Source organism: Zingiber officinale, chromosome 2B, assembly GCF_018446385.1.
Source record: "Zingiber officinale cultivar Zhangliang chromosome 2B, Zo_v1.1, whole genome shotgun sequence".
Classification (NCBI taxonomy): Eukaryota; Viridiplantae; Streptophyta; class Magnoliopsida; order Zingiberales; family Zingiberaceae; genus Zingiber; species Zingiber officinale.
Window position 1 is genome coordinate 151,062,985 of NC_055989.1, and position 25,133 is coordinate 151,088,117.

The 25,133-nt window shown below is 36.9% G+C and overlaps 3 protein-coding genes across 8 annotated transcripts; all 3 read right to left on the minus strand.

Moving 5' to 3' along the window:
- Nucleotides 1-129: 129 nt before the first annotated feature.
- Nucleotides 130-5,243, minus strand: LOC122047862 (endochitinase A-like). 2 transcript variants are annotated; one of them, XM_042609374.1, is made up of 6 exons: nt 4,456-5,243; nt 4,069-4,331; nt 3,797-3,908; nt 3,102-3,216; nt 784-1,749; nt 130-687 (listed from the first exon to the last, which is right to left on the minus strand). In XM_042609374.1, exons 2-6 carry the CDS (start codon nt 4,226-4,228, stop codon nt 430-432), a joined length of 1,611 nt encoding a protein of 536 aa, XP_042465308.1. In that variant the 5' UTR covers nt 4,229-4,331; nt 4,456-5,243; the 3' UTR covers nt 130-429. The 2 variants fall into 2 exon arrangements, with proteins under 2 accessions (XP_042465308.1, XP_042465307.1); XM_042609373.1 differs by having other exon boundaries at nt 4,461-5,242.
- A 667-nt stretch (nt 5,244-5,910) lies between these two features.
- Nucleotides 5,911-25,133, minus strand: LOC122047864 (protein root UVB sensitive 5-like). 5 transcript variants are annotated; one of them, XM_042609376.1, is made up of 18 exons: nt 14,827-15,041; nt 14,700-14,750; nt 13,493-13,641; nt 12,285-12,385; nt 11,414-11,472; nt 10,625-10,671; nt 10,480-10,558; nt 10,338-10,410; nt 9,358-9,447; nt 8,760-8,819; nt 8,474-8,587; nt 8,281-8,341; nt 8,080-8,198; nt 7,605-7,700; nt 7,242-7,516; nt 7,065-7,149; nt 6,506-6,575; nt 5,911-6,125 (listed from the first exon to the last, which is right to left on the minus strand). In XM_042609376.1, the coding sequence occupies exons 1-15, from the start codon at nt 15,015-15,017 to the stop codon at nt 7,268-7,270; spliced, it is 1,539 nt and encodes a 512-aa protein (XP_042465310.1). In that variant the 5' UTR covers nt 15,018-15,041; the 3' UTR covers nt 5,911-6,125; nt 6,506-6,575; nt 7,065-7,149; nt 7,242-7,267. The 5 variants fall into 5 exon arrangements, with proteins under 5 accessions (XP_042465310.1, XP_042465311.1, XP_042465312.1 ...); XM_042609377.1 differs by lacking the exon at nt 5,911-6,125 and having other exon boundaries at nt 6,384-6,575; nt 7,065-7,169; XM_042609378.1 differs by lacking the exons at nt 5,911-6,125; nt 14,700-14,750; nt 14,827-15,041 and adding exons at nt 20,462-20,582; nt 25,006-25,133 and having other exon boundaries at nt 6,386-6,575.
- Nucleotides 16,410-18,214, minus strand: LOC122047866. The gene has a single exon (XM_042609381.1). The coding sequence runs from the start codon at nt 18,126-18,128 to the stop codon at nt 16,602-16,604; it is 1,527 nt and encodes a 508-aa protein (XP_042465315.1). The 5' UTR covers nt 18,129-18,214; the 3' UTR covers nt 16,410-16,601.

The window sequence follows — 25,133 nt, forward strand, 5'->3', positions numbered from 1 at the left end:
TCAAACTGCCAAGATGAGATACATTTCACTAATGATACCATTCAAATAGAACAACAAAATAAAGAAATGAAATGAATCATTTCAGTTAGCATTCCATACAAATTCCATACCAATCTCTCCTGCCAAACATATCACCCAAATTCAAACAGCATACATAATAATAAACTATGCAAAGTTGCAATGAATCTCTACACGAAATCGAGAACATTGCAGTATGCTTGATCCAGAGGCTGCCACAATCAACATACTAATGAGATGATAGGTACAACCAACAAGCCACAGGGATCGAATTTGAAGTACATATGTATTTATATTGTCTGCAAAGTGACCTACTTGAGCTATTCTTATCACAATCCACAGGGAAACTAACGTATTGGCCTCCTACATTACAAAATCTTATCTTAGTTAACGTGTATGTGTTCCATTTAGTCATCTGGTGCTTGGGATAGCAGAATGCCTTCCAATTTTTTCACTTGTGACATCATCTTCGATTTCACCCGCATCAAGACAGATCGCATAGTTACTGATGCTTCGCTCTGAACTGGCGGGGCTGCCTGTGGCGAGAGGAGAATCAGTAATGCTGACTGCCCTGCTCCTTGAGGACCCTGACCTCACACTGTAAACAGAGGATGCTGGAATATTTGCCATCAGTGGTCTCAAATTGTTGGGAACACTTCGACGTATATCCTGCATTTGCAAATATTGTCAGTTGTTATATCTAGAATTTGCAGATTGCAAAGTCGTATCTTGGAAAAGTTGAATGAAGGTTGATGAATAATTTACCATATGCCTCAGTGCCATATCCAATGATTTCTTTGATAATGTCCTTCCGAAACCAGCACTATCTGGAGTAAGAGAGGACTTGATGGGAAGACTATTCTGGGTCGATTGCTGGTCATCTTGTTTTGGTGGCGCAAGTCTTCTCATGTTGACTATGCGTTCAACCATCTTATTTCCCATGGCAACAGGATTCACATTGTCAGTAAGACCTGCTTGTTGTCTGTTTGGAGGTGGCACAGAACTACCTTTCATGACAGTACCGTTAGCAGACCGTCCTCTGGATGGAGAACAAGACTGTCGCCTTGGTCTGGCAGCGGGTGCAGACTCAACCGAAGATGATCGACTGCTGGGTGCTCCTGGTCTACCACGAGTGGCGGAGGAGGATCGCCCGGGCAAAGATGTCTTTAAGTTGGCAGGTGCATCAAGACAAAACCCAGGGATATCTGAGGGTTTCAATGGTTTAGGTTTTAAGGTGGGAGAGCTCCCACGTGATGGAGCTGGACTTTTAGATATTGCTAATATTGAGCTTTTAGAAATTGTTGGCACAGGACTCCTAGATATTGTCGGACCCGGTCTTGAGACAGAAGATGGTTGTCTTGCCGGCATTGAGGTTGCAGGAACAGCTGATGAGATAGACGACCGTCTTGTAGGGGTTGTTGACCTTGATGCAGTCTTGCTTACTGCAGGTACAGATGGCCTAGATGTTGGCGTAGAAGATCTTACAGGTGTTGAAGATCGCGGAGGAGCCAGTGGCTTTGAAGGTAAAGTAGCCCGTGATGTGGGAGTGGAAGATCTAGTAGGTTTTGAAGAGGCAGGACGTCCATCAGGAGTTGCAGATCTTGAGGCACTATGAGATGGGCCACCAGAGGATGACGGTCTACGAGTTCCCAGTGTGGATGAGTTGATTCCAGATGACGATGTTGGTTGCCTCAATGAGGTGTTCTTCGAAGGATCCGGAGCATTTGATAACTAAAAATACCATGGACATGCAGAAAATTGACATAAAATTAGAAAAGATCAAACTGTGATGCCAATTTGTAAAAAACTTGTATATATGAAATCTTTGTACAGTAGGCAGCTACCAGATCAAATTTTTTGTAAATTATACTTGAAATTATAATTGTAACAACTTAAAAAGAATTTTAAAGAACAATGAATAGCATACTGCGGTTCAAGTTTCTTATCAGATGGAGAAGGGAAAACCAAGTTATTACAGGTAATTATCAACAAGCTCTGAAACTTTATAACCAATAACCATAATAGTTGGTATAACTACATAATATGGATGGCCAACAGAAGAATTTGGCTAGTTCGATTTATTCGAGCAAACCATATAGTCTAAAGGCAACAAGACTTCTTGCCAACATGTTTGAACACAAATTGGCCTAGAGATTGGACAAATAGATTCACAGTCTCAGAAGGATGATGAATAATAGATTATGTTTTGGATTCATAGCTAGTTAATTTACTTCCACAAGACAAGATTCAGAGGGAAAAAAAATAACCCACCCAGCCAATTAGTATGAAACTACATCAAAATAAATCTTAATTGGCCAATTGTATTTGGTTCTATGAAGAAAGTTAACTAGTCTAGTATGACTAACAAAATGAACATCTTTTACAGGCTATATAGATTGCTTACAATCTATAACTCTTCTGCTTTGGGAGTTCCACAGTGGTACAATTGCCAGAGGTACATACCTAGGCTGTATTGCAGCAAATCTAGAAGCATGACCATCTTTACACAGCCATACAAGCTGCTTCCAATCTATAACTGGCATTCAGAGTTCAAAAATGGCACAACTACTAGTAGAACATACCTAGGCTCTAAGTCATGCGAACCTAGAATAATTTTCACAGTTAACTCAGTAACATTCAACCTACAACTCTTGAGCACTGAGACTAGAACTTAGATTTGGTACTACCACCTCATATACGGAAGCTGGAACAGATGAGTTGTTGAAGATATGAAGAGTCAAGGCGTTTACAATCACATTAACAAATCAAAATCCAGCATTATATTAAACGCTATGAGAGTTTGGGAGAGTCAATAGCAAACAAAAACCATAACAATAAACGAACAAGGCACACCACCTATTCAATGCAAATGCAAATACTACTCTTGTCATTCTGACCATAAAGATGGGCTCCTCAACAAAAACAACATATAAACTAAACAATTAACACAGATTAATGCCATGGAAGCCTACTGAATCTACAGTGTCAATATAATAAGCATCAAATAAATGCACCAATACTTTACAGGGTAAAATTCATAATAGCAAAAGCTCACAAGGGATATACATGACTAGGTAGCTCACCCTTGATTTCAGCACTTTTGGTCGTTCTTTTGGAGTATCAATGCTACCAATGGGAGATCTTTTAGATTCAGTATCCAAAGATGGAAACAATGGAGTACCTGGAGGAGTGAGAAGCCTGGAAAATGGAAATCTTTTTGCATCAGTATCCAAGCAGAAATAGACTGATAGCGTATAATTGTCCTTACCAAATCTACATATTAAAATATCACTAAGACACTAAATTTTTTAATATCTGACATAGTTGCTAATAGTTAAGAATAATTATATTGAAGAAGAGGTAAACTCTTATACTAGAGTATCATACTGGAAGGCTTACAGTTATCATTTATTGTTTCTAGGCATGGCTAACAAAAAAGATGCACAGACAAAGACCACTGTGATTCAATTTGTGATAAGTCATATTTTGTTAATGTATTAACCCCTTGTGCTTTGGTAATTAATTAGGCATTTGGGATCACTGGACAAGTAGCAATCCAACAAAAAATGTATTATCAGAAAACATAAGAAATGCCAAGTAAAAAAGGAAGGAAAAAATAGAAGGAATAAACAGCATGCAATAGAATAATTAGAAAGTGACAATGGGTTAAGGAAAAATAAAAAGAAACAAATTGAAGGGATTAATGCATCAATGAACAATGCATTAGATGGCAAGTCAAAGGCATATCTAAGAGAGATGTAGATAGTAATCAAATTACCAGTCATAGTCATTCTTTTCACCATCTGAATTTAGAAAGTCATCGATCCCAGGCTTTCGCATCGGGGGTGAAGAGGCGATCTTGAATATAGGAGCAGTGCCTGGTTTTGACCCTGCACACAAAATGTGTTGCCAAAGCAACCAATTTAAATGCTTTGCCAGCAACCAATCGTGGGGACAGTGGCAGAAGGTTCTGAGTAATGTAAAAGGGGAAGAACATGCAAATGCACATAGACATGACGCACCAAACGAAAGATAAAAAGAGAGCATTACCCAATGGAGGATCGAGATCCTCGGAATTATGCAGGAGAAGATTGTTCCGCTCCTTCTCCAGCTTCCGCATCTCGAGAAAGAGGGCGAGCTCCTCGTCCACCCCTTTCGTCACTGTCAGTCCTGACAGCGAAGCCGGTGTTGCCCCAGAGCTTCGCTTCATCGTCTCGTTCCAAAAACCTCGCCGCCCAAAAAACAAACTCCTAGCTGCCTATTACTCACTCAAAGATCCCAATTTTCCCGAGCCACTCAAGTCAAGCTCCGACCTTTGGAAACGAAAAACAACAGAAAGAGGAAGATCGCAACCCAGGCATCAAAAACGCGCAGAATGCCGAATGAAAAATGGAGGACGCGGATCAACCGAAGAATGCAGAGAGAAATGGAGAAAACCTAACTCTTCCGCCAGCGCTAAGGCAACAGTGAAGACGCCGCCCGATGCGGTGGCTCCACGGCGCTCAGATCTGCAAAATGGCGACGGCGGAGAGCGACCGCGCCGAGAACGGAGCAGTTGTTTGTTCCGCCCTCTCACACACACTGTGTAATCGAATCGAGAAGCGGCGAGTTTGGAAGATAGAGATCAACGGGCGCTATCTACCGTCGCGTCTCCTCTCGTGATGCGCCGTATTTTATTTACTCCTTTTTTATTTTATTAAATTTATAGTTTTTTTTATGGATAAATTTAGAGAAACTATCAATTCCACCCCCAAAGTTTCCCTCCTTTCAATTGGCGCCAAAACTGTTAAAACTTATTTTATGAAAACCCTTTAATACTCGAGCTAAATCAATATAAAAAAAAAATCCTTTTTCTTATTTTTTCTGACCCGGAACTACGGTGCAAGTAGAAAATTATCTAATTCTCACCTAAATATCCACAGTTTGATTTCTAAATACTTCAAATAGGACTCACAACCAAGGGATACTAGATTTTTGGATCGTCCGTCACAAGCGCTTCTCGATTTATCCTGACGATCGATGGAAAACTTTTATGGGATAGGATTGGTTGTCCAGATTCGACTTTACCTGATTTAGTTAATCATTTTGGCCCGCGAATGTATGATATAGTAGAAGGATAACCAATTATCACATAGACATCTACAGTTCGATTCCCATCTAAGATACATTTATAAGGATTTTCCCTTCAAATAAAACTCACAATCAAAAAATATTGGACTCTAAGCCTTTTACTATAAACACTTTCCAATTTATCCTTGACTCGTTAAATCTGCATTATAATAACTATAAAAGCGCCATAGTTTGATAGTTTCTATAATGTAAATATTATTAAACAAAATTTACCTATGAAATATAACTATAATAACTATAATTTCATTACTTACTGTAACATTATAGTAATTATTATTTTATAATTATTATAATATAAATTTATCATATATAATTAACAGATCAATTTAAAATTTAATACATATGAAAATAATGATAATAATAATAATAATATCAAATAATATGTTTGAAGACAGTATCATTTTAAATGGGACTGATGGAATGGAGCGCCTTTCCATAAAAAATAAACCTAATATCCTGCATGATTAAAAAAACACTCCATTTTTCCCAAATAACATCTATCCTATTTTTTTTATTCTATTATTATAATTTTATTATGGTAATTTTAATATAAACTACTAAAATAATATTAAAATAGTTTTGATTAAATTAAAATAATTTTAACCAAAACTAGAATGTTAAATTAGTCTAATAAAAAAAGAGCATTTTTAATGAAAAATTAAAACAGAGTGTTTTTTTAACACGGGGCATTCGATAATAAAAATAAAAATGCTTTTTAATTTTTGTAATCATTATTTTTTTTTAATGATGATAAATTAAACATTTTGATAATATTTTAATCATTAATCTCTCTATCATCACATTGCTTAAACAAAGGATTTAGCTTCTTCAACAACACAGAAAAGGGTTCCACCTAACTCACCTAAAGTTCCCTATCAAGCAGTATTTCTTGCTAATATCTCACAAAGGCATCAAAAACTCCATAACTCATCATGTTATCTCTCTATTGCCTTCAAATGATTTTAGAGAATAAAGTCCTGCAATATCGAAAAACTACCATTAACCACTTGACTTGCTATTACAAGGATTCAAGTTCAATTTGGAATGCTTGTCTAAGGTAAATATATCAACTCATATCTCAATTGGCATATCTCATACCTAATATTATTCACCTAGAGTAAATATTTTGGAGGATTATCTCATTTGAATTGAAACTCTGATCTTATTATTCCTTATGACTGTTTTTCTAATAAGATAAGTGTTTCATGAAAAACTATTTTGAAACAATGTTTAATATATTTTGATAAACCTTTGTCAGAAACATAGAAATTACATAAAATAATAAAAATGTTCATGGAATATTGTTTTGAAGATATGGAATGAGATATGAGGTTTTGAAATTTGCCTGTCAATTTACATGTCTCATTCCAGAATCTGATGGTGATATAATTGTTGGTGCCTTGAATCTCTTTAATACTTTCTTTGATCTGCAAATCGACATTGTTTGAAGCGGATTAGTCTTCTAACTTGGAAAAATCACATTAAAAAGTTGATCGGGATGATAGATTTTATCCTTAGATGATGAAAAAGACTGTAAATAACATTGAAATAAGTACTAAATTTATGTATCCTTAGTTTTCGATACAAGGAAAAGCCAAGAAACATAACTCTTGATGCAGTCATTGGGAAGTTATGCGGATAAATTTCATAAACGTTACCAGATGTGAATTTTTATGTAGAGAAAGAGCATTGGGAAGTTATGCATAACAACAAATTGCATAAAAAATTTCAATAATAATAAGAAGGCGCTCGATGTCATTGAACTGGTAGGCAGTGGATATACAGAATACCATCAGAGGCTAGAAGCGGAAGAAAGGTGCAAAGGGTGAAGGAAGGGAGTTCCTTACGAGTGAACGAACCACAACCGTCCTCATAGAGAGGTAAAAGTGAGCCAAAACAGAAGGAGAAGAACTAACCTTGATATATTCATTGGTGTTTGAATGTCGCTTGATTCTTTCATCATATGCTAGAAATGCAAAAGTATGTCTGTCCTCGTATCAACTAATCATTAGAATTTGACACTGTGAGTTGCAGAAAATACCAACGACTCAATTTGAAGTCAATATACAAAGGGTACATCAAATTGGTTTTACCTGAAAAAGATTTAGGACAGATCTACTTATGATGAGGAAAGTTTGAGGCATTCTGATTCATCGAAAAGGAGTTCTTCTGGAACCTTGAGAGTGATTTGATTCTCATTCCATCCAGCTTCTTTCAACTGCCCGAGGAAGTCAGTAAATCCGTCTTCCAGTTCCAAGAGGCTCTCTTCAAGCAAGGAGAAGATATGATTTGAAGTTTTATCTTGATGCTTGTGGAGCCAATATACCTGCCATAGACTTCTCAAGACCAATAGGCGAGTAGCTCCAACCTAAGGTGGATTTGATTCAGATAAAATGGTAAGTTCTTCAACAAATAGCATATATCAAGGATGGTAGCAATTCCTACTACAAAACAACCTTGAATGTGATTAAGAAGGTGTGTTCCCCTGCTTCTTGTTGTTGCATATACAGAACGTAATGCTCTTTTGAGTATAACTTCAGAAGCGCCCTCACCTGTTTCAAGTGATATAAGGAACTGCAAGTTGATGAGGATGTACGTCTTTTGCAAGTTATTCAATCTAGTGCGCAAAACATGAAATTTTCTCCATAAGACTTACATTAGCACACACCATGAAGATTTGGAAACTCAATGTTTCAAATTGGATAATATTAGTTTCATCAGTCTTACATTAGCATGTGCTTCATGTTATATATGCTAAATGTAGTTGAATAATTTTATAAAATGTTACTCATGTAATGGTATTTAATCAAAAAGGCTGTAGAATGTAGAGAGTTTAACTAATTTAAATGATGCTGAGAGTAAAGAAAAAAAAAATTACAAAGAGTAAACTACAATGAACTTAATAGCAATTGCCAAATTTGAGCAAAATACCATATGACTGGAGCAATCTTTGCCAATCATTCTCTGCATGGACACGCCGAAAATAATTTTAGGCTGCAAGAATCTTTCCCATGATAGAAAATTCTCTTCCTTGTTGCAAGCAGCATACCCTATTTGCCACTGAAGAAGTTTTCAAAGGCTAGACAGTTGTAAATTAGACACTGATTACAATGGTGGAGTGTTCAGCTATACCAGGAACTATATGGTTTAGAACATGTGATCTTACAAGCATCCGAGCTCGTTTCAAATTTATCTGCCAAGAAATGCAAATCAGAAAGAATCAAATGATACCCTAAGATGCAAGGACAAAAAATCACATTACAGTGTGTGGAATATTTAAAGCTAAAGACAATGGCAGTCTGAAAATCTATAGATGTGGCCTTACTGTCTGAAACTTCAGTACAGAGAGTGATTGAAAGCGTAGACAAAGGTGAAGAAGCCGAATGCTCAACCATGTCAAAATCAGCATGAAGAATGATGTTTGTATCCCAGGCATTTCCTGAATTTGGTTGTGCCCAAAAAAAATAAACAATTAAATTTAATGAAAAGGAAATTCAAAAAAATGTTTAAGAAGATAACCTAAACATAAAATTCCATTTTGGCCCATAATTATAGGAGTCAAAAGAGAAAATTATGAAACTACATGGGCCAAAATCAAATTAGTTAGTTACCAGGATCAGTATACCAATTGCAAGTCCAATAAGCTGAGCTGCTACTTCCCAAACTTCCTCCTAAACACAATAAGCAAGCAAAAGTGACTTCCACTGATGATTTTCCAAAATATAGTTAAATGTAAACTCTCTTCCTCAATGGTAAATGTAAATCAATAGTTAGCTTGATTAATTGTCAGTGTATTAAAAGTCAAATACAGCATAGAAATATCATAGTCATGAGTCGTGCCTGAAATTAGGTTGAACTAACTCTAAAGATAGAAGTTGACCTAGTATTACTAAAATAATTTATTTTTAAAAAAAAATGGAGAACAATCTTAGAATCCTAGTTTTTCTTGAGACTGAATTTTGCATTAACAAAATATCGAGATAAGAATCCAGGAAACATATGAGAATAAGACAGGAGTTCTTAATTCATCCATATGTAATTGAAAGAAAGAGGAAAATTTAAGCCTGAAATTGATTCCGACTCTTATATATATATATATATATATATATACACACACAATGCCAGTGCAGATAGGATATCACTTGCCTGGAGCATAAACAAGAAAAAGGGATCATTTTTTTTTATTATTAGTCATACAAAAATGAATACCTTGGCTGCAACCTCTCCGAGATTAGCAGAGATAGCGAAATGATTTTGGATTACACGAAATGACGGATCTTTCAGCCCTCTTGCTACAGCCTGGTTAAGATATCCAAATTAATTCCTTCAAATAGCATAGAGAAAGCATTTCAATTTGTATATTTTGATGAATTTCAAGATACAAGATTTATTAATTATCTAAGCATTGGGTGAGATTCATATGAACCTTTCCTACAAGTAATTCAGAAATCAGAATATCCTATTTAACATAAAATTATTCTTTTTGAATACTAATTGCATTTGTTTTTGTAGAGATCATTTAGTAGGCAATAGATCCATAACCTAAAAGACTATCAAAGTACTCATACTAGTATGGAAAGATTTGGTTTTCAGAGTACATAACTGAGCAGAAAATCAATAGCATCATGTATAAACCTTTGCCCATAAAACAGGTCTGAGCAAAAACTCCCATCCTATACAAATCCAGGACAAGTAAATTTTTTGACATTCAGAAGAGCTTTAAATTATAGTCTTTAAGTTTTAACGAGTTAGTGTCTAACTAACATCTGAGCCATACTGGATGGAGTCCGAGTTTACTGAAGAAATCAGGATCTACTCAATATGCAATTATCCAATCAAATTATCTTGGTGTGGATCTGGATGAATTGTTTTAAGTTTACATTTTGAGAAAGGAATAGGGTTCAGTTTCAAATGAGTCGTGTGTAGAAACAAGTTCCTGCTAAAATATGGATCTGATTATTGTAAAATGTCTTAACAATTAAGATTGCCTAAAACAGAAAATGGCTTCACTCCACCCTTTCATGATCTCACAGAGCTACATGAAACCTCTTGATAACATTTCTATCGCTCTGCAAGTAACTGAATAGCAAATCAATTTTAGGATAGGATAATGCACAGCTATGCACATGTAGAATCCAGAAACTGCATAATCAGTGACAAGAAGTGCAATTGTCTCATTTCTATAATACCTTAGCAAGGTTGCCTGAAGCTGCAAGGGGGAGAAAATAAGCAGGACATAGTTGTGTGCTTAACTCAAAAATGCTGCATGGAAATTAGCATGTTAATAAACAATGATTAGTAGTTTGTTTTTAGATATTTTTCTAGAAATACCTTCCAGCACTTCCAATGAAATCTGCATACATCCGCCACCGCTTTGGATCGTCATCAAAAATATTCCCCAAGCGTCCACCTGAAGTAATGTTAGTTGAGAAAATACAAGTATTTGCATACATGTTCTCCTATTTTCTTCCTTTACCAATAAAAAGTCGTCCAATAGCTCCTAGACCATCTTTTGACACCCATCTGAGAAAGACAATAGTCAACTCATTAAAGAAGATTGATGATGGAAAAAATTGTATCAAGTTTTGGGACTCAGCAGCTATAAAACTGTCAATTCACAGAAGAAATAACCAATGCAAGAGTACTTTGTCAACTCTATGCAATAGAGCAAACATCAATGCAAGGGTACTTGATGAACTCTATCCATGAAAGCAAACACCTCACTTCACATCTTCATCAAGATAGTACAAAAAAGCATAATGGTGCAGCTAATCCAATTGGATATAGTAATCTTAAATATGTGACACAGTAGATTGATGATATTGTAGTAGGTTAGACACAAATGATCTCATCAGAAAAACAGAAGAGTCAAACATAAGAGAAAGTGTCAGAGTAGTTCTCTGACTATAAGGGGATTGTCATATTTCATTGGTCAGCTAAATATGGGAGGCAGATTGATCCAGCCATCACACGGAGGAAGAAGATACCATGTGGTACCAGATCAACTTTACTTGCCATATGAATAACATATGACCAACTTCCCTGATTGTCCATCAAAAATCCTTTAGTAGATTTGTTACAAGCTAGGCTCATCATATGAAACTAAAACATGGACACTTTCTGCATCAAAGCTAAACTATACAACTTGATGTCAATTTTTGCAAAATATTGGACAACGATGAAGTTTCATGTACAAATAAAATAATAATCAAATTTGGGTGAAAGAAAGAATTCACTAAGTAATGAAAAAAAACCCATGGATTGCCTTATTGCAGCAGCAGAAGCAGCAATAGGAGCTCCTGAAAAAGAGCCTAAACCAACAGCCTGAAAGGATAATAAAAAAGAGCAATTAGTTGAAAATGAAGGCATGATCACATACTAATAAGGTAAAATGTCTGTGATTTATGATGCAAAAGAAGTGCTGATTATTCTTTAAGGTTTGCATTGCTTTACTATGTATTAATCTGCACACTGATGTGCTTAGCAGCGTTACTGTATTGTCATGCCAATGTAGTGCACGTTATATACAGCAAGCATAGTAAACAAGTAAATTGTGAAATGGAGATTGCTTTCAAACTTGTCTATTGGCAGTCACACATAAATGCATGAAACATCTTGGTAAGCTCTTGACAGTAGGATAACAGATCTTATTCATACATCAAATACTTTTCTTCCTTTTTTAAGAGTAGAAAAATACCGTACTTCCATTATCATAGAATAAACAGAAAAAAAAATTGTCTTCAACAATTGATCTTTGCAAAAGTTTTTTAAATCAAGAAATGGTTGACCATCGTAGAACTATATGATGTTATATCACCATTGACTTCAAAAAACAAATTCTAATCTATCAACATGATGCTAGGAGTCTTTGGAAAACCATTCTTTTCACCCGAATGCTAACCAATTCTTTGATAATACTTTGGCAACTATAATTTGCTTTACATATCTTCTGGAATATGCCATGGTAAAGGTTCCCACCAATGTGAGTTTCAAGTCTCCAATCCTACAGTGAAGTTTCATGCATTTGATCGTGTTTCCAGTCTCCAATCCCACACTGAAGATTCATGCATTTGATTGTCCATATATATTTGATCAAATTCAAGAAATGAATTTGCATGTGATGGAAATTAAAAAACCTTCAACAAACTTGAAGTAACCAATGCATGACAGATCCATCCTGTTATATTGGTAGGAAATTGCCATAGCATGTAGTCTAGATAATCATCTGAAACTGAACCTGGAGGTTTATCCAAGAAAAAAGCATTAAAAAGTATCATTAACTTGGAAATATAATCACAGATGAAAGCATGGAACACCATATTGCATAAGAGGAAAACAACAACATGGTAACTCAGGGTTGATAATGATTAATTACTAGTGAATGATGATCCTCGTACATTGAAATTGTTAAATCAATTTAAAATAGTGCAAACATCACTGTTTGATTAGCTCATACTCTCTGACCGACTAAATTGGGATTGTAAGAAAATTTATTCACCTAAAAGATTGAGAAACAAGAGATTTTATGAATCAACCATAGAAAAAAATGTAAGAAAGAGAAATTGTTTCAACTTTCAACCACCTTTTTCCTTTAGTAACTTGGTTGAATTTCCATTCATGCATATTAAGTAAGAAAATTAAACATCCAAGACACTTAGAGATGTATGGGCAATAATTTGGGTTTAGTAAAATGGATCTAATCCCACTATAAACTCAATGTGATATATCTTTAATAATTCAAATTTTGAAATTACTTTTAATTATATCAAGTTTGTATGGTCATCCTCTACGCATTACACATTCAACTCCAATTGATTCAACTTGTTATTCATAGAAGCTATCGGTCATCTTTCAACATGTCCTACCATCTTAGGATATGTAATTATAGCTTGCCTATCAATAGGTTTAATATTTTTAGCAATGTATCATAGAAAAAAACCATTGAGTTTGAGTACCACATAAGCTTGTGTTTAAGAATCAGGATCACTTGGTTAACAAGTTTTTAAATGTATGCATTTTGATCATAGGGAAGCAATGAGACAACAATAAGAAGATTTTGCCTACCCAAACACATTTTTTTTTATTAAGGACATGAAATGGTAGAAAAGAGAGAGGAAGTGAAGAAAAAGTAAGATTGCAGGACTCAAAAATGAATTCTCATGTTCGACCATAACATGGGAATTAGAGTGAAATTAGAGGCATAAGGAACCAGATAACTAGAATACACAGATATTGTATAATTGGATAAAAGTAGAGAAATTAACAATGAGACTAAAGTAGTAAAGGATCTTCACCGATAAAATGATAAACAAGTAAATAGTGATAAGGAAAGTCTACTGCTTACCCGGATATCCTGTTGGCAATATAAAATCCTTTAAAGCACTTGGTACCAAAGAAAACTGCAAAAAGTTTTCTTGTTCTTGATCTCTAGTGGTCAAGGATGTATATTCATCACAAAATGTTACTGTTTGTGAGTCATGATCCAAAATGTACCTGTCAAGTTCCAAATCAAAGTATTTAAATCAAAGCCATAAGTTCATTACATGGATTTAAGTATCCAAGAAAATCTCTAAAGATGGTGTTCTATGGACTGAAGTCCTTAAGAGACTAGTGTCCATAGAAATGTAAACTCAAGTCACAAAACGCTGGGTATAAAAGTAAACTATGAAAAAAAATCTTGTTTTTATCTCTATTTGGCAAGGATGCATATTCATCACAAAAAATTACTGCTTCAGAGCTATGGTCCAAATGGTTTTTTAAAAAAAAAAACCATTTAATTTTCTTCATGATGTTGTAAAAGATACATGAATGATTTACCAACTGATACAATAGACACTTAGATATGAACTATAGTGACAAAGAGTACCAGTAACCTATGTTTTTTACACCAAATGGATAATCAACCTTTCAAACGAAAAAAAAAACAAAAACTATTTTTCCTTTTACAATCCTGTCTATGTTGCAGATCAAAATAATGTGAAGCCAAAAGTCTAACATATGGATTTGTGTCCTAGCACGTCTCTAAAGATGCTGCTCTATGGACTGGAGACCTTAAAAGACCAATGTGGTATAGCTAATGTAAATTCTATTCTAGTCAAGTCATGTCAATGCATACATACATTTATTCATATTAGTAAAATAACATCATAATTAGTTGGGGGTACAGTAAACAGAAATTTACAAGAAAAATATATTAGTTGAGAAAAAATATTAGGTTACAGGCTCCAAATGAAGGCTAGTTCACAAAGGTTTTAGGCAAGTAGATCAAATGGCAATGAAAGACGAGAATAAACTTCAAGTTCATTTTTTGCTTTACTTCAACTTGTGCCATACGAACAACTTGTGGAAAATTATTTTTGTCTAGGATATGCAACATATTAAACCACCCTTCACGAGCCGTTACTTGGACAGCATCCAGCAAGTACAAAAATGTTTTCAATCCAAGGTTTCAAGTTGGGAAGATTGCAAAACGAAAATATCCAAGCATTATTTGCTTAAAAACTTGAATAATGGAAGAGCGAAATAGCTAATGTTTAGATAATTGAGAAAACCGCTTTGCAGTGCCGTCTTGGTATCGCTCCACGAACAGCGATTGGGGCATCCTGCAAAGCTAATGATCTCACAATCGTATCATAAACCAAAAATAAAACTAAGTTTTTTCACAATAAAGAGGGGTACCCCTCTTCGTCCTCCATCCGTCTGCCTCCATGGGCATCCGCCGGCCCAGAGAGGCGGACCAGGGAGAGCGGGTGGCGGCGCCGGTTGCCTGGAGGAAGAGTAGACGTCGTCCATGAGTCGTGGGATTTGGAGAGAGGGGTAGAAATTCCTCGGTAAGGAGGGGAATGAGAGGACGACCAGAGGAGAAGCATGTTAACTGCTTGTCAAAATGCCTCAAAGAGTTCACATTTATATACATGGACTGGCATGAAGTAAACGAAACAGTCTTAACATTAATTTCCTTCCTGAAATAGAACAACAAATGCTTCCTTTAAATTGGTATATTTAGATCCAAATTTTATAAAAATAGAATATTATTATGTAAACTATTTTTTTAATTTCCAGATTCATCTAATTTGCATGATCAGTTGATCTCATTGATCAACCTGTTTAGTTTGTTCAATTTATTCATTATTATCCGGGACTATTAAATCTTACAAATGATTAATCAAACATTTAAATTTCAGTTATGATGCACTAATGGGGTGACAATTTAAAAAACACTGACAGCTTAGATGGAACTCTATAATTACTTTTTGATTTATCCTAGTGGTCGATAGAAAATTTTCATGTGACCAAATCGATTACCTCCAGAATTAATCGGTTCGAAAAACTAAATATCTGAATTATAAAAAAATATTCATTATCTATATTGATTAACAAAAAGGTCATGAGTTCGAATCTTAAAAACAACCTCTTGTAAAAAATAGGATACATGCAATGAATTTATCGCATTTAATAAATTCATCTCCAACTAACTAATTTAAAAATACTAAAACTAATAATAATAATCTATTCATAAACAAATTAACCTATTTTTATCAACCTCCACCCATATTCAAATAAATTCATTTCAAATCTAAATATCACAATCATCCAATTGTTGCTACTTGTTAATAGAATGGAATTTTACTGTTGGAATTACAGAAACAGCAAGTCTTAATAAATTCAACAATAATTCAGTAGAGGTAGATTTGAATTATTTTAAAAATGAACTTCGTTTGTGGAGGCTTATATTGATAGAAAAATTATTTTAAAAAACAAAAAAATATATTAAATAACGGGAAGACAGTTGGAATCTAATGGGATCCAAAGGGATACCCCTCTGGTTTGTCAGTGCACAAGTAGACAGATTCCAAGTGAGATAGTAGTTTTATGCATTTTGATGCCAATTTAATTTTAATTAAAATCAACTTATAAAAAAACTATTAAAGTCAAATAAATATATTTAATTCATGGAGTGGATGAAGATAATTGAACCTTCCTTTTTTTTCTCTGTCTTATTCATTTGTTTACTCGTGGTCTTTAAGCAAATTTAAGAAGGAATGATAATTTATAATTCAAGCGGACATAAATTGGAGGCTTCAAATTAGAGCATTGAAGAATTCTTGTGGTGTAGGTAGAGAATGAATTGCCTTGAGGATGAGAAGAGAGGACTTGAACGATCTAAGAGAGTGGCCACTGTTATTTAGCTTTGGGACGAAGCAAAGAGGTCTTAATCTGAGAAAAGTACGTGCCTGGGAAGAAGTTTGATCGATCGGATCGATAACGAAGCTTCTGATCCCAAGAACAGAGTTTTTTTTTTTAAAAAAAAACGATGAACAGTAGAGGTGATCGTATTCAGAAGCGCAATTTGCGAAATTTTATTGTTCTACTCATCGAGATGGCAGATCTCGTGAAGCAGGCCAAGATTTTTTTTGGTTCGCCGGAGATTTGGCTGCCGCTGGAGGTGGTGACTAGTGGGCCTCGCTATCGTCGTCGTCGTCGAGGGGAAAGCAAGTGTCCTCGCCGCCGGTGTTCCACAAGAAGTGGGCGTAGTTGGCGGCGTGGAAGGTGTTGCTCGGATCAGCGGAGATGGCTTCCAAGTAGGTCTCCTCCGCGGCCTCCAGGTCCTTCTTTGCCAGCCAAAGGAAGTTCGCGTATCGGCTCAGCGCGTCGGCGTCCGCCGGCTTCGACGCCGCCGCCCTCTTGAAGTAGTGTTCCGCCCTGTTGAGGTCGCGGAGGACGAGGAAGAGGAACTGAGCGAAGTTGGCCAGGAGAAGCGGGTTCTCCGGCTCCCGAACGAGGGTCTCTTGGTACATGATCTCGGTGAGGAGGTACTCCGGGTACTCGACGTCGGGTGCTAGCTCGGCCGTCACCGGCGACACGAGCTGCCAGAGTGTGTCGCGATCCATGAGCGCCGCGTCTCTTGTGGCCGCTTGCAACCTCGATGCCTCCTCGAGGATCGCTTTCCAAACCCTCGCTTCCTCCTCTGCCGCGGCCCTGGTTTCCCCTTTTCTGTTTCCGGTGCTCGGAGCCCGTGAGATGGAAGATCCATCACCCGACCGCTCGTCGCCCGTGGCGCCGGCCACCGGCTTCGTCTTCCCTCCGCCCGCGCCGCTGCCTCCGACGGAAGCAGTTCGCCCAGTAGATGAGGACGACTTGATGATGACGGAGCGGTCGGGTTGGCTCTGTCGATGACTCTCCACCGCGACCAGCGGATTGGGCGTCGCCATGGCGGCGGCGGCGTCGAGGTGGCTCATGGAGTAGGCGGTGAAATTGGCGAGGAGGAGCATGAGGGAGACCATGAGGGTCGGCGTGCCGGAGAAGATGTGCTGGAAGAGCCAGACGAAGGAGGAATTCATTTCGAGGTGCACGCGCGCGAGGATCTCCCGGAGGTCCTCGCGGAAGAGGTCGCCCCGCAACCGGAGCGTGTAGCTATGCAGCTCGCGGATCATAAACACCATCGACGAGAAGGCCCGCTTCACGGAGCAGCACGCCATCTCGCCCGCCTCCCGGAGCCACCCTTCCTCCCACCGCTTCCGCCGCTTGATGATCCGCAGCGACAGCGGCAGATCCACGCTCTTGGCGTTCATCTCCACGCTCGTCGGCACCATCTGTCCGGACCAGTCCGGCGGATCCAGCCGGAGGGGGAGCCAGTCCGGCTTCGAGGACACAGAAGAACGCTCCGAATCGGGGCTAAAAAAGGACGACGAGGTAGCCGACGAGCCGTCTCCCATCCGCCGCTGGAGGTCGAACGCCAATTCCTCGATCCTCCGATCGAGCTCCTCGTCGTCTTCGAAGTGCTGGGCCCTCGCGCTGCAGGCGCACCGCAGGGCTTGCTCCTCCTTCCGTCGTCTTCTCGGAAGCTCCGCTCGAGAGAGCTTGCCGGTTCCGGCGGCGAGGAAGGGCGAGGAGAAGACCATTCGCTTGGCGGAGGGAGCCGGGGATGCAGGCAGCAGCTGCGACCACTGCAGGGAGGTGCCTGCGACCTGAACCGCCATGGATCCGCGCCTTAATCCACGAATCGAAAACTCGATCCGAGGAGAAGATGAAAGGAAACGGTGCCACGGGATTTATCCCGCACCGCCACTGGCACTCTCGCACCGTCAATTTATACGCGTGTAGTAAATCAGAGAGAGAGAGAGAGAAAAAATCTTTATTTTTTAGATTCATTGACTGCTAACGGCGGGGGTGAGGTCACGTGATCTCCATACTCGTGGTTGGGAACGGTGAGGCGTCAACGCGTGGTCACGTGTCGTCGGTAGGGCCCATGCCCTCCACGTGAAGGACGTGAACGTATGCGGGCGGGTCCGCGTCAAGAGCACGGGTGGCCATGCGCTGGAGGGCAGTTAAATCGCACGCCACCCAATTGAGCACGCCAACGTTGTGTTGAATTAAGAAATGTGGTGCATCTTCTAGAAAGAAAAAAAAAATTGTGGTGCCACGGCTTCACGTCTATTTAGTGTTAAGCAATCTTGTTATCGCAGATGGAAGGCAAATTACTGACTTAAAATTAAAATTTAATTTTAATTTATTTGGTGAAATAGTCTTAGACTCTCATACAGTGACGAATAAATTACTTAGATAACTATAAATTGTCAGGAAGAGTTCGCTGAGATAGGAGGTTGAGATATTTGCCGAAACACTAGAAGGAAGATACTTAGATTTGTGTTTGATGCTGTTATTTTAAAAAGATTCTATCCTTCTCCAGTAGTTACGATAGACATCTTACATCATCTGCTCTCAAAGTCGTGATTCTTTTGTAGGAGTTTCATGCTTTCAATGCATTGAATCATTAAGTAATGATTATTCATTGCCTCTAATCATTCCGTCATCAATAGTGATCATTTTAAATCAACGGATACATATTCTCAATTAATTATGGATTAATGCATTCGTTATATTTAAACAATAAATAAAAAATTCAAATGGTAAAATGTTAATTCATTTATTTAGATAAATTTTTTCTGATTCGACATTCGTTACATTTGAGCAGCAAATAAAAAGATTCAATAATAAAATATTAATTTATTCGTTTAGGTAAATAAAAAGATTCAAGTACAATTTAATCCTAAATTTGCATTCCTTGTGGGTCCACGTGTGAGAGAATTTCTCCCATACATTTATTCATAAATATCATGCTTATAATATAATATAAACCAATAAAATTATCTTAAAACACTTAATATAAGACTAAAGTCTCATTTACAATGAAGCATATAGTTCTTTTCCATTAACTTATATTCAACATTTAGTTCCCAAATATTTAAATTGAATCTCAAGTTTAGTAAATTAATAGATAAATTTTTCTTTGAACAATTGATCTAAAAATACTAGACTAAAAGATCACTCGTTATAAGTACTTTTTAATTTACCTTTATGATTCATAAAAAAAATTTCTATGAGTCTAACTAGTGCTATATAAATTAATCTAGGAGTAGGATTCAAGGGCATGGTGCTATAATAAATGGTGAGATGTGTTCCTAAATAAAAGTTAGAATTTAATACATTATATGTTAACGTTAGATAATCAGTCATGATCCATATGAGTTTTCTAATGACCAATCGAGTCCCTGGGCATAACGTACACGGTGAGTGCATGACAATTCTATCATAATGATCAGGGGTCAAGGATTTATTCCATCATGTGCCTATGACATGTATATTTGTATGTACCTCTCTTCATATCCATGGGACCGGTATCTGGGAGACACTTTTTTTCTAATGATCAATTGAAAACTTTTTTTGTAGGATTCGCTTCAAAATTAATCAGATGGTAAGAATCAAATCTGGATTATAAATAAAATATGGGTTAAGAGAAATGTGGACATCGGCCAAAAGAAATAGGAGAAAGCGTGGAAATATCTGACGGCTGAGCGAAGCCGAGGACCAGCACAACGAGAGCCGGAAGTAGATAAACGACAAGGTGAGCACAAGAGTAGTGGCTGCCGGACCACCGACTACATCTACATGACGGCGACTCATTCGGCTCGCATTTATTCCAATTGACGGCTGGAATTATCCTTCTGGATACGGTGGATCGAGCTCAGGACGCAGAGCTCAAGTTGCCACTCATGAAAAAGATGGGCACAAAAATAAAAACCCTAACCTTCTTTAATTTTTATATCAATACAATGGACTGGCGGTGAGTTTTTTTTAATTTTTACGAGACATTAAAGATGATGCAGTTGCTTATCGGCTTTAGGGTGAATCACTCTAAATTTTTATCCCTACAGAATCTAGACAAAAGAATTGAAATTTACTTTTATATTTTATAGATTTACTGGGTAAGCATTTCAGCGTAAGAAATATCTACTGAGCAAGCAGATCGTACCGTTGATTTTCATGGCGTTGCGACACCGAGGCCCCACCGGAGAGACTCCGCTGCACATCCGCCGGCCGGGGACCATGCCGTGCCAACAATGACGGCCATCCTTCCTGACTCTCTCCCTTGGCTGCATGCATCTAAATTTTTCAGCATAAATATCTCTAACACTAGAGAATGATTCATAACTAACACTGGTGGCGAGAACCACGTGCAATTTAAACCGATAATTTAGAGTAGAAAAGAAGGAAGAATGGTTTCTAAGTTTTAAAAGAGGTAACGAAAGTGGTTTTTTAAGACTAAAGGGACGTAATAGCAAACGTCAAATGGCCACACAAAAGACTCACTGGAATAGGAAATATTCTCATTCTTAATGAATGGTTGGCACGTTGGGATGAGCAATCCTATTACTGCATGTTCCAAATATGAATTTGGACAAAGCAGCAGGTTGTTTTCATTCCCCAACCCTAGAATAATACTATTTCATTGTTCACAACCATTGCTGTCCCTGTTAATATGAACGAACAAATATGAAAATAATAATAATATTATAAGAAACATTATTATGGATGAAAGCTGTGAAACCTATTTCTGCTTTCCAAATGGAAAGCTACGGTTTTCTTGAAATATATTTTGAGGTGAACAAGTGAAAGGAAATCATATAGGATTAAAACTTATTTGAGCGCTCCCTCAAACACTTTGAATCATGTGAAGTGTAGGACAACATACCAGTGATAGGGAATGATACTTTAAAACTTGGATAAAGGTTTAAAAAAAATATTATCAGAATCTGGGATTGAATAAATACCTTAATAACAGAGAAGAATAAAAAATCAATGTAAGAACTCAACAGCAAAGTTGGTCATATGTCAATGGCCAGTTAGGATTAACAGACTCCGATAATCTCGTATTGAAGGGACTTCCCTGGCTCAAGCAAAGGACCTAGTTCAGTTTTAAGAACATTGTTGATAGCTGGAAGAAGATACCATTAACTTTAGAACTAGAACAACACATTTCCGATCCAAATAGATAAGAACACCGCTAAGGCTCCTATGAGAACAAAAAAACAAGAGCACCAACATATGACACAGTATCCCCATACAGTATGCCACTTGAGGCCAAATGATCAAGTTAAGAAAGTTAGATCAATGCCAGAGCAGGAACGGAAGGATCACGCTACAATTCACTGTCATGTAGCTACTTGACTAGAATAAACCAATAAGAAAAAGCCAGGACACAACTGGTGCAAAGTAGAAACTACAGAGGAGGTTCATGAACTAGCAGGCAGCCAAGCAAATTATAGTGGAGAACAGGAAAGGAAAAAAGTTCTAAGAACACCATTCTAACCAGCAATGTTTTCTCCAACAGGTAACATGAATCAAATCGAGAAAGGGAAAAGAACAAATGAAAAGCTTCCTACTGCTACTGACATGTGTGCTGTGGACTGTTCCTGGGACCAGCTCAAATCAGTAATTTTTTTATAGAAAAAGAATTAAGCATAAAATGGCAAGGAATAGAGCAAACGAAAAATACATGTACTACTTTGTTTCCGCCATGGAAATATGGCAAAAAGAACAGCATAATTGGAGATGCAGTGCTAGGGAAACCACTGTGAGACCTGGGACAGTCACTAGAGTCTGCAATGACTTGACATACTTGGCCCACTGAAACATGGGGAACAAATATTAGAGAAGCTGATTTTCATATATAGATATATATAGTTAAGGAACAGAGGTTGTTTAAAGTGTAAAAGGTGCAAAGTCGTCAAGATTGTGATCCAGAATCTAAAATTCTACCATCCAAAATAGGCATTCAGATCTCAAACAAATTGAAAATGGGCTGGTTCCACAGTTCTAAAATATCAGACTAAACATTGCCAAGTGGTTAGTTCTATTGGTCAAACTGGTTTACTTGAGAAATGATCCTATAGACATAATTTATGGTTATAAAAATATTTTATGAGTTTGATAATGATAGAAAATATAATAATAAATTGAATAATTAAATAATCAACTACATCATGATGGTAGACTAATTCCTGTTTCAACCAGCCGAACCAGTCCAATTTTGAAAACACTGGCTGGATAGCTCATGAGCCTAATACATCCTATGTTCCATTAGGTTGGATTTCAATCTTAGCAATCATGACTTAATCCTATGTTTTACTAATTTAAAGCTTCATATTTACTAAAAATAGGCCATCATTTTTTGATACGGTATCACCTAACAAAATGTTTGATTATATAATGTTTTTCTTTTACTTTTGCCATTATCATCCATTTTATCAAAGTTATGACTTGCTAGATAAAGCAAAGAAAATCTTAATTGTTAGATTGAATCAACCATATATCTATTTCTTATACGAATAACAAATTATGCTATAGGAGGTCAGCCTATTTCAAGATTTCTTTCCATCAACTATGAAATGATTTGCTGATGCCAATATGGAGCATAGGGTCTATTTGCCCACGAGAAAGTGATTCCATAGAAGAATTCAGATTTCAAGGCACACGGGTTTTCTTGGGCTCAAGAATTTTGGCCCCAGACTCTTCCGCCCGGAACTAGGTGAGCACTGCAAAAATGAACAAAGGTCGACCAAGAGGTGGAAATTGATCAAGTAGGGTGGAAGTTCAGTGATGCTAGAGGCCAATCGAGGTCAATTAAGTGAGTGTGGAGATTGATCGAGCAATAGCAGTAGTTGATATAGCTGCAAAAGTCGATCAAAGTTGATGAAGCAAATTTGGAGATCGAGCCACCTTACTGGTTGCAGGAGATGGGAGAAGATAGGGTGGAAGTTATGGGAGTTTTCTCACCAAGTGTTTCTCCAATTCCCACCTCTTCTCCCTCTCCTTCCCTTTGCTCCACGTGTGCTGCTTATATGACAGCTTCTTCACACAAAATACTCCCGAATTCGGCCACCTTATCTGCTCTTGTGATACAGCTAGTAAGAATTGGAAGGCGACACATTTCAACCTAATCCTCGTTTTAGTTTGTATCAAAAATCACTTGATACACCAGAATTAAATTTCACAGACCAATTATGGTACAGTGAAAAAAAAACGTTAATATTTTACTATTTTATTAAGAAGGTAGACTCTGATTAATTTTGATGAAGTATAAAATAAAATTATGTTAATAGTTTTTTAAAAATAATTTTAATATTTATTAGTAATTTTCATGAGTTGTTTTTATATATAAAAAATATGTATTATTATGATTTTAGTTATTCTCATATCATAGAATTGAAAAGAATAAATAAGTTTTTATAAATATCTCGAAAGCATACTTTTCTTGATTTTTGATTAGTATAATATTTATTTTTATCAATTTAATATATGATATAAAAAATTAAATTAATTTTGTATGAGAAAGTCAAATTGTTGGGTTCTTGAGCATCGTATTTATGGGCTTGAATACTAACATCCTTACCAAGTCAAATTTATTAGTCTAAGATACTAATTTATACATATTTATATATTATATTACACATATAACGCATATACAATAACTAATAGAAAAAAAAGAAAAAGGATGAAAATTTAAGTGGCGTTTGGTTAAATGATGGGAATGACTATGGATATAGGTTTGATAGTAAATAGATATAAGTTTGATAGTAAGGTGGAATGGAAATGAGAATGGAAATAAAACCCACCTAATTATATAAGTTTGATTGATTTCCATTAATCTAAAAATTATTTTTAAATTGTCATTTTCAAATCTACCATCCAAACATTATTTTTTACTATCATTTCATTCCCTCGTTCCTAAATCCATCAACCAAATACCCTTAGAGTCAGAGGAAAAAAAAATCTGAGTTCATATATATCAAGATTGTCAATAGTCCCTAGCGTAGCAATCAAGCCCATTTAATTCTATAGTGCAACGTCCATAGCTTATTTTAATATATATCCAGATCCCGTAACACTTCTTCAGTGCTATGTAACACCAGAATCAAATTTCATATACCGATGACATTGTATAGTGAAAAATAAACTTTGAATAAATAGAAGAAAAGGGATAGAAACTCTGTTTTGAATAAAATGTGTGTTCATATCCAAATATCCAATAGTTCCTGGGTAGCAGTGGCGAGATCTGGAAAAATATGCTAAGTTGTATGCAAATGCTTGCACCGTAAAAAGAAAAGAGGGGGAAAAAAATCTTATGCAATTGCTAATAATCCATTTTTCCAATAAACCAACTAATCTAATTGTAAGCATTCATGGTGAGTTTGCTAAATCCCTACAATGCTCTAAAGGAGTCAGAAAATCTAGGACATACAGAAACGATAATACCCGACTCTAAGACGCAACCAGTCGTACAAATACCTAAAGAGGTTTCATGATCCCCAAAATTCGCCAGGTATTTTTCAATAAACAATAAGAAATTGAATCAATAGATCCAAATACTAACCGATCAGGATGCAAATCTAGGAAAAGTGGATCACACGCCTCAAAGATCCACCCATCTATCGATCTCGCCCAGGCGCATTAGACGGAAGCAGCTAGCAAATGAAGCAAAGACCAAACATCATTGTCGATAGTTTGAGAACTGACCGTGGGGCAGTAGTCGTGAGAGAAAGAACGAGTGAATTCGCCGTAGCTTCCATCGCCTCCGCTGCCATCGCCGCCGCTGTCGGCGGGAAAAGGGATCGGTGTGATTCAGTGTCATGAACTCTATCAAT

What these genes read in the sequence shown, in the direction of transcription:
- LOC122047862 (XM_042609374.1), bottom strand. Translation starts at nt 4,228, where the DNA reads ATGAAGCGAAGCTCTGGGGCAACACCGGCTTCGCTGTCAGGACTGACA. An exon ending in GAAAAGAATGACTATGACTG is followed by an intron (nt 3,217 to 3,796) that starts GTAATTTGATTA and finishes TCCATTTTCCAG; the next exon opens with GCTTCTCACTCCTCCAGGTA. An exon ending in ATATGGCACTGAGGCATATG is followed by an intron (nt 688 to 783) that starts GTAAATTATTCA and finishes TTGCAAATGCAG; the next exon opens with GATATACGTCGAAGTGTTCC.
- LOC122047864 (XM_042609376.1), bottom strand. Translation starts at nt 15,017, where the DNA reads ATGCTTCTCCTCTGGTCGTCCTCTCATTCCCCTCCTTACCGAGGAATT. An exon ending in TTCATTGGAAGTGCTGGAAG is followed by an intron (nt 10,411 to 10,479) that starts GTATTTCTAGAA and finishes ATTTCCATGCAG; the next exon opens with CATTTTTGAGTTAAGCACAC. An exon ending in CAATTGGTATACTGATCCTG is followed by an intron (nt 8,588 to 8,759) that starts GTAACTAACTAA and finishes AACCAAATTCAG; the next exon opens with GAAATGCCTGGGATACAAAC.
- LOC122047866 (XM_042609381.1), bottom strand. Translation starts at nt 18,128, where the DNA reads ATGGCGGTTCAGGTCGCAGGCACCTCCCTGCAGTGGTCGCAGCTGCTG.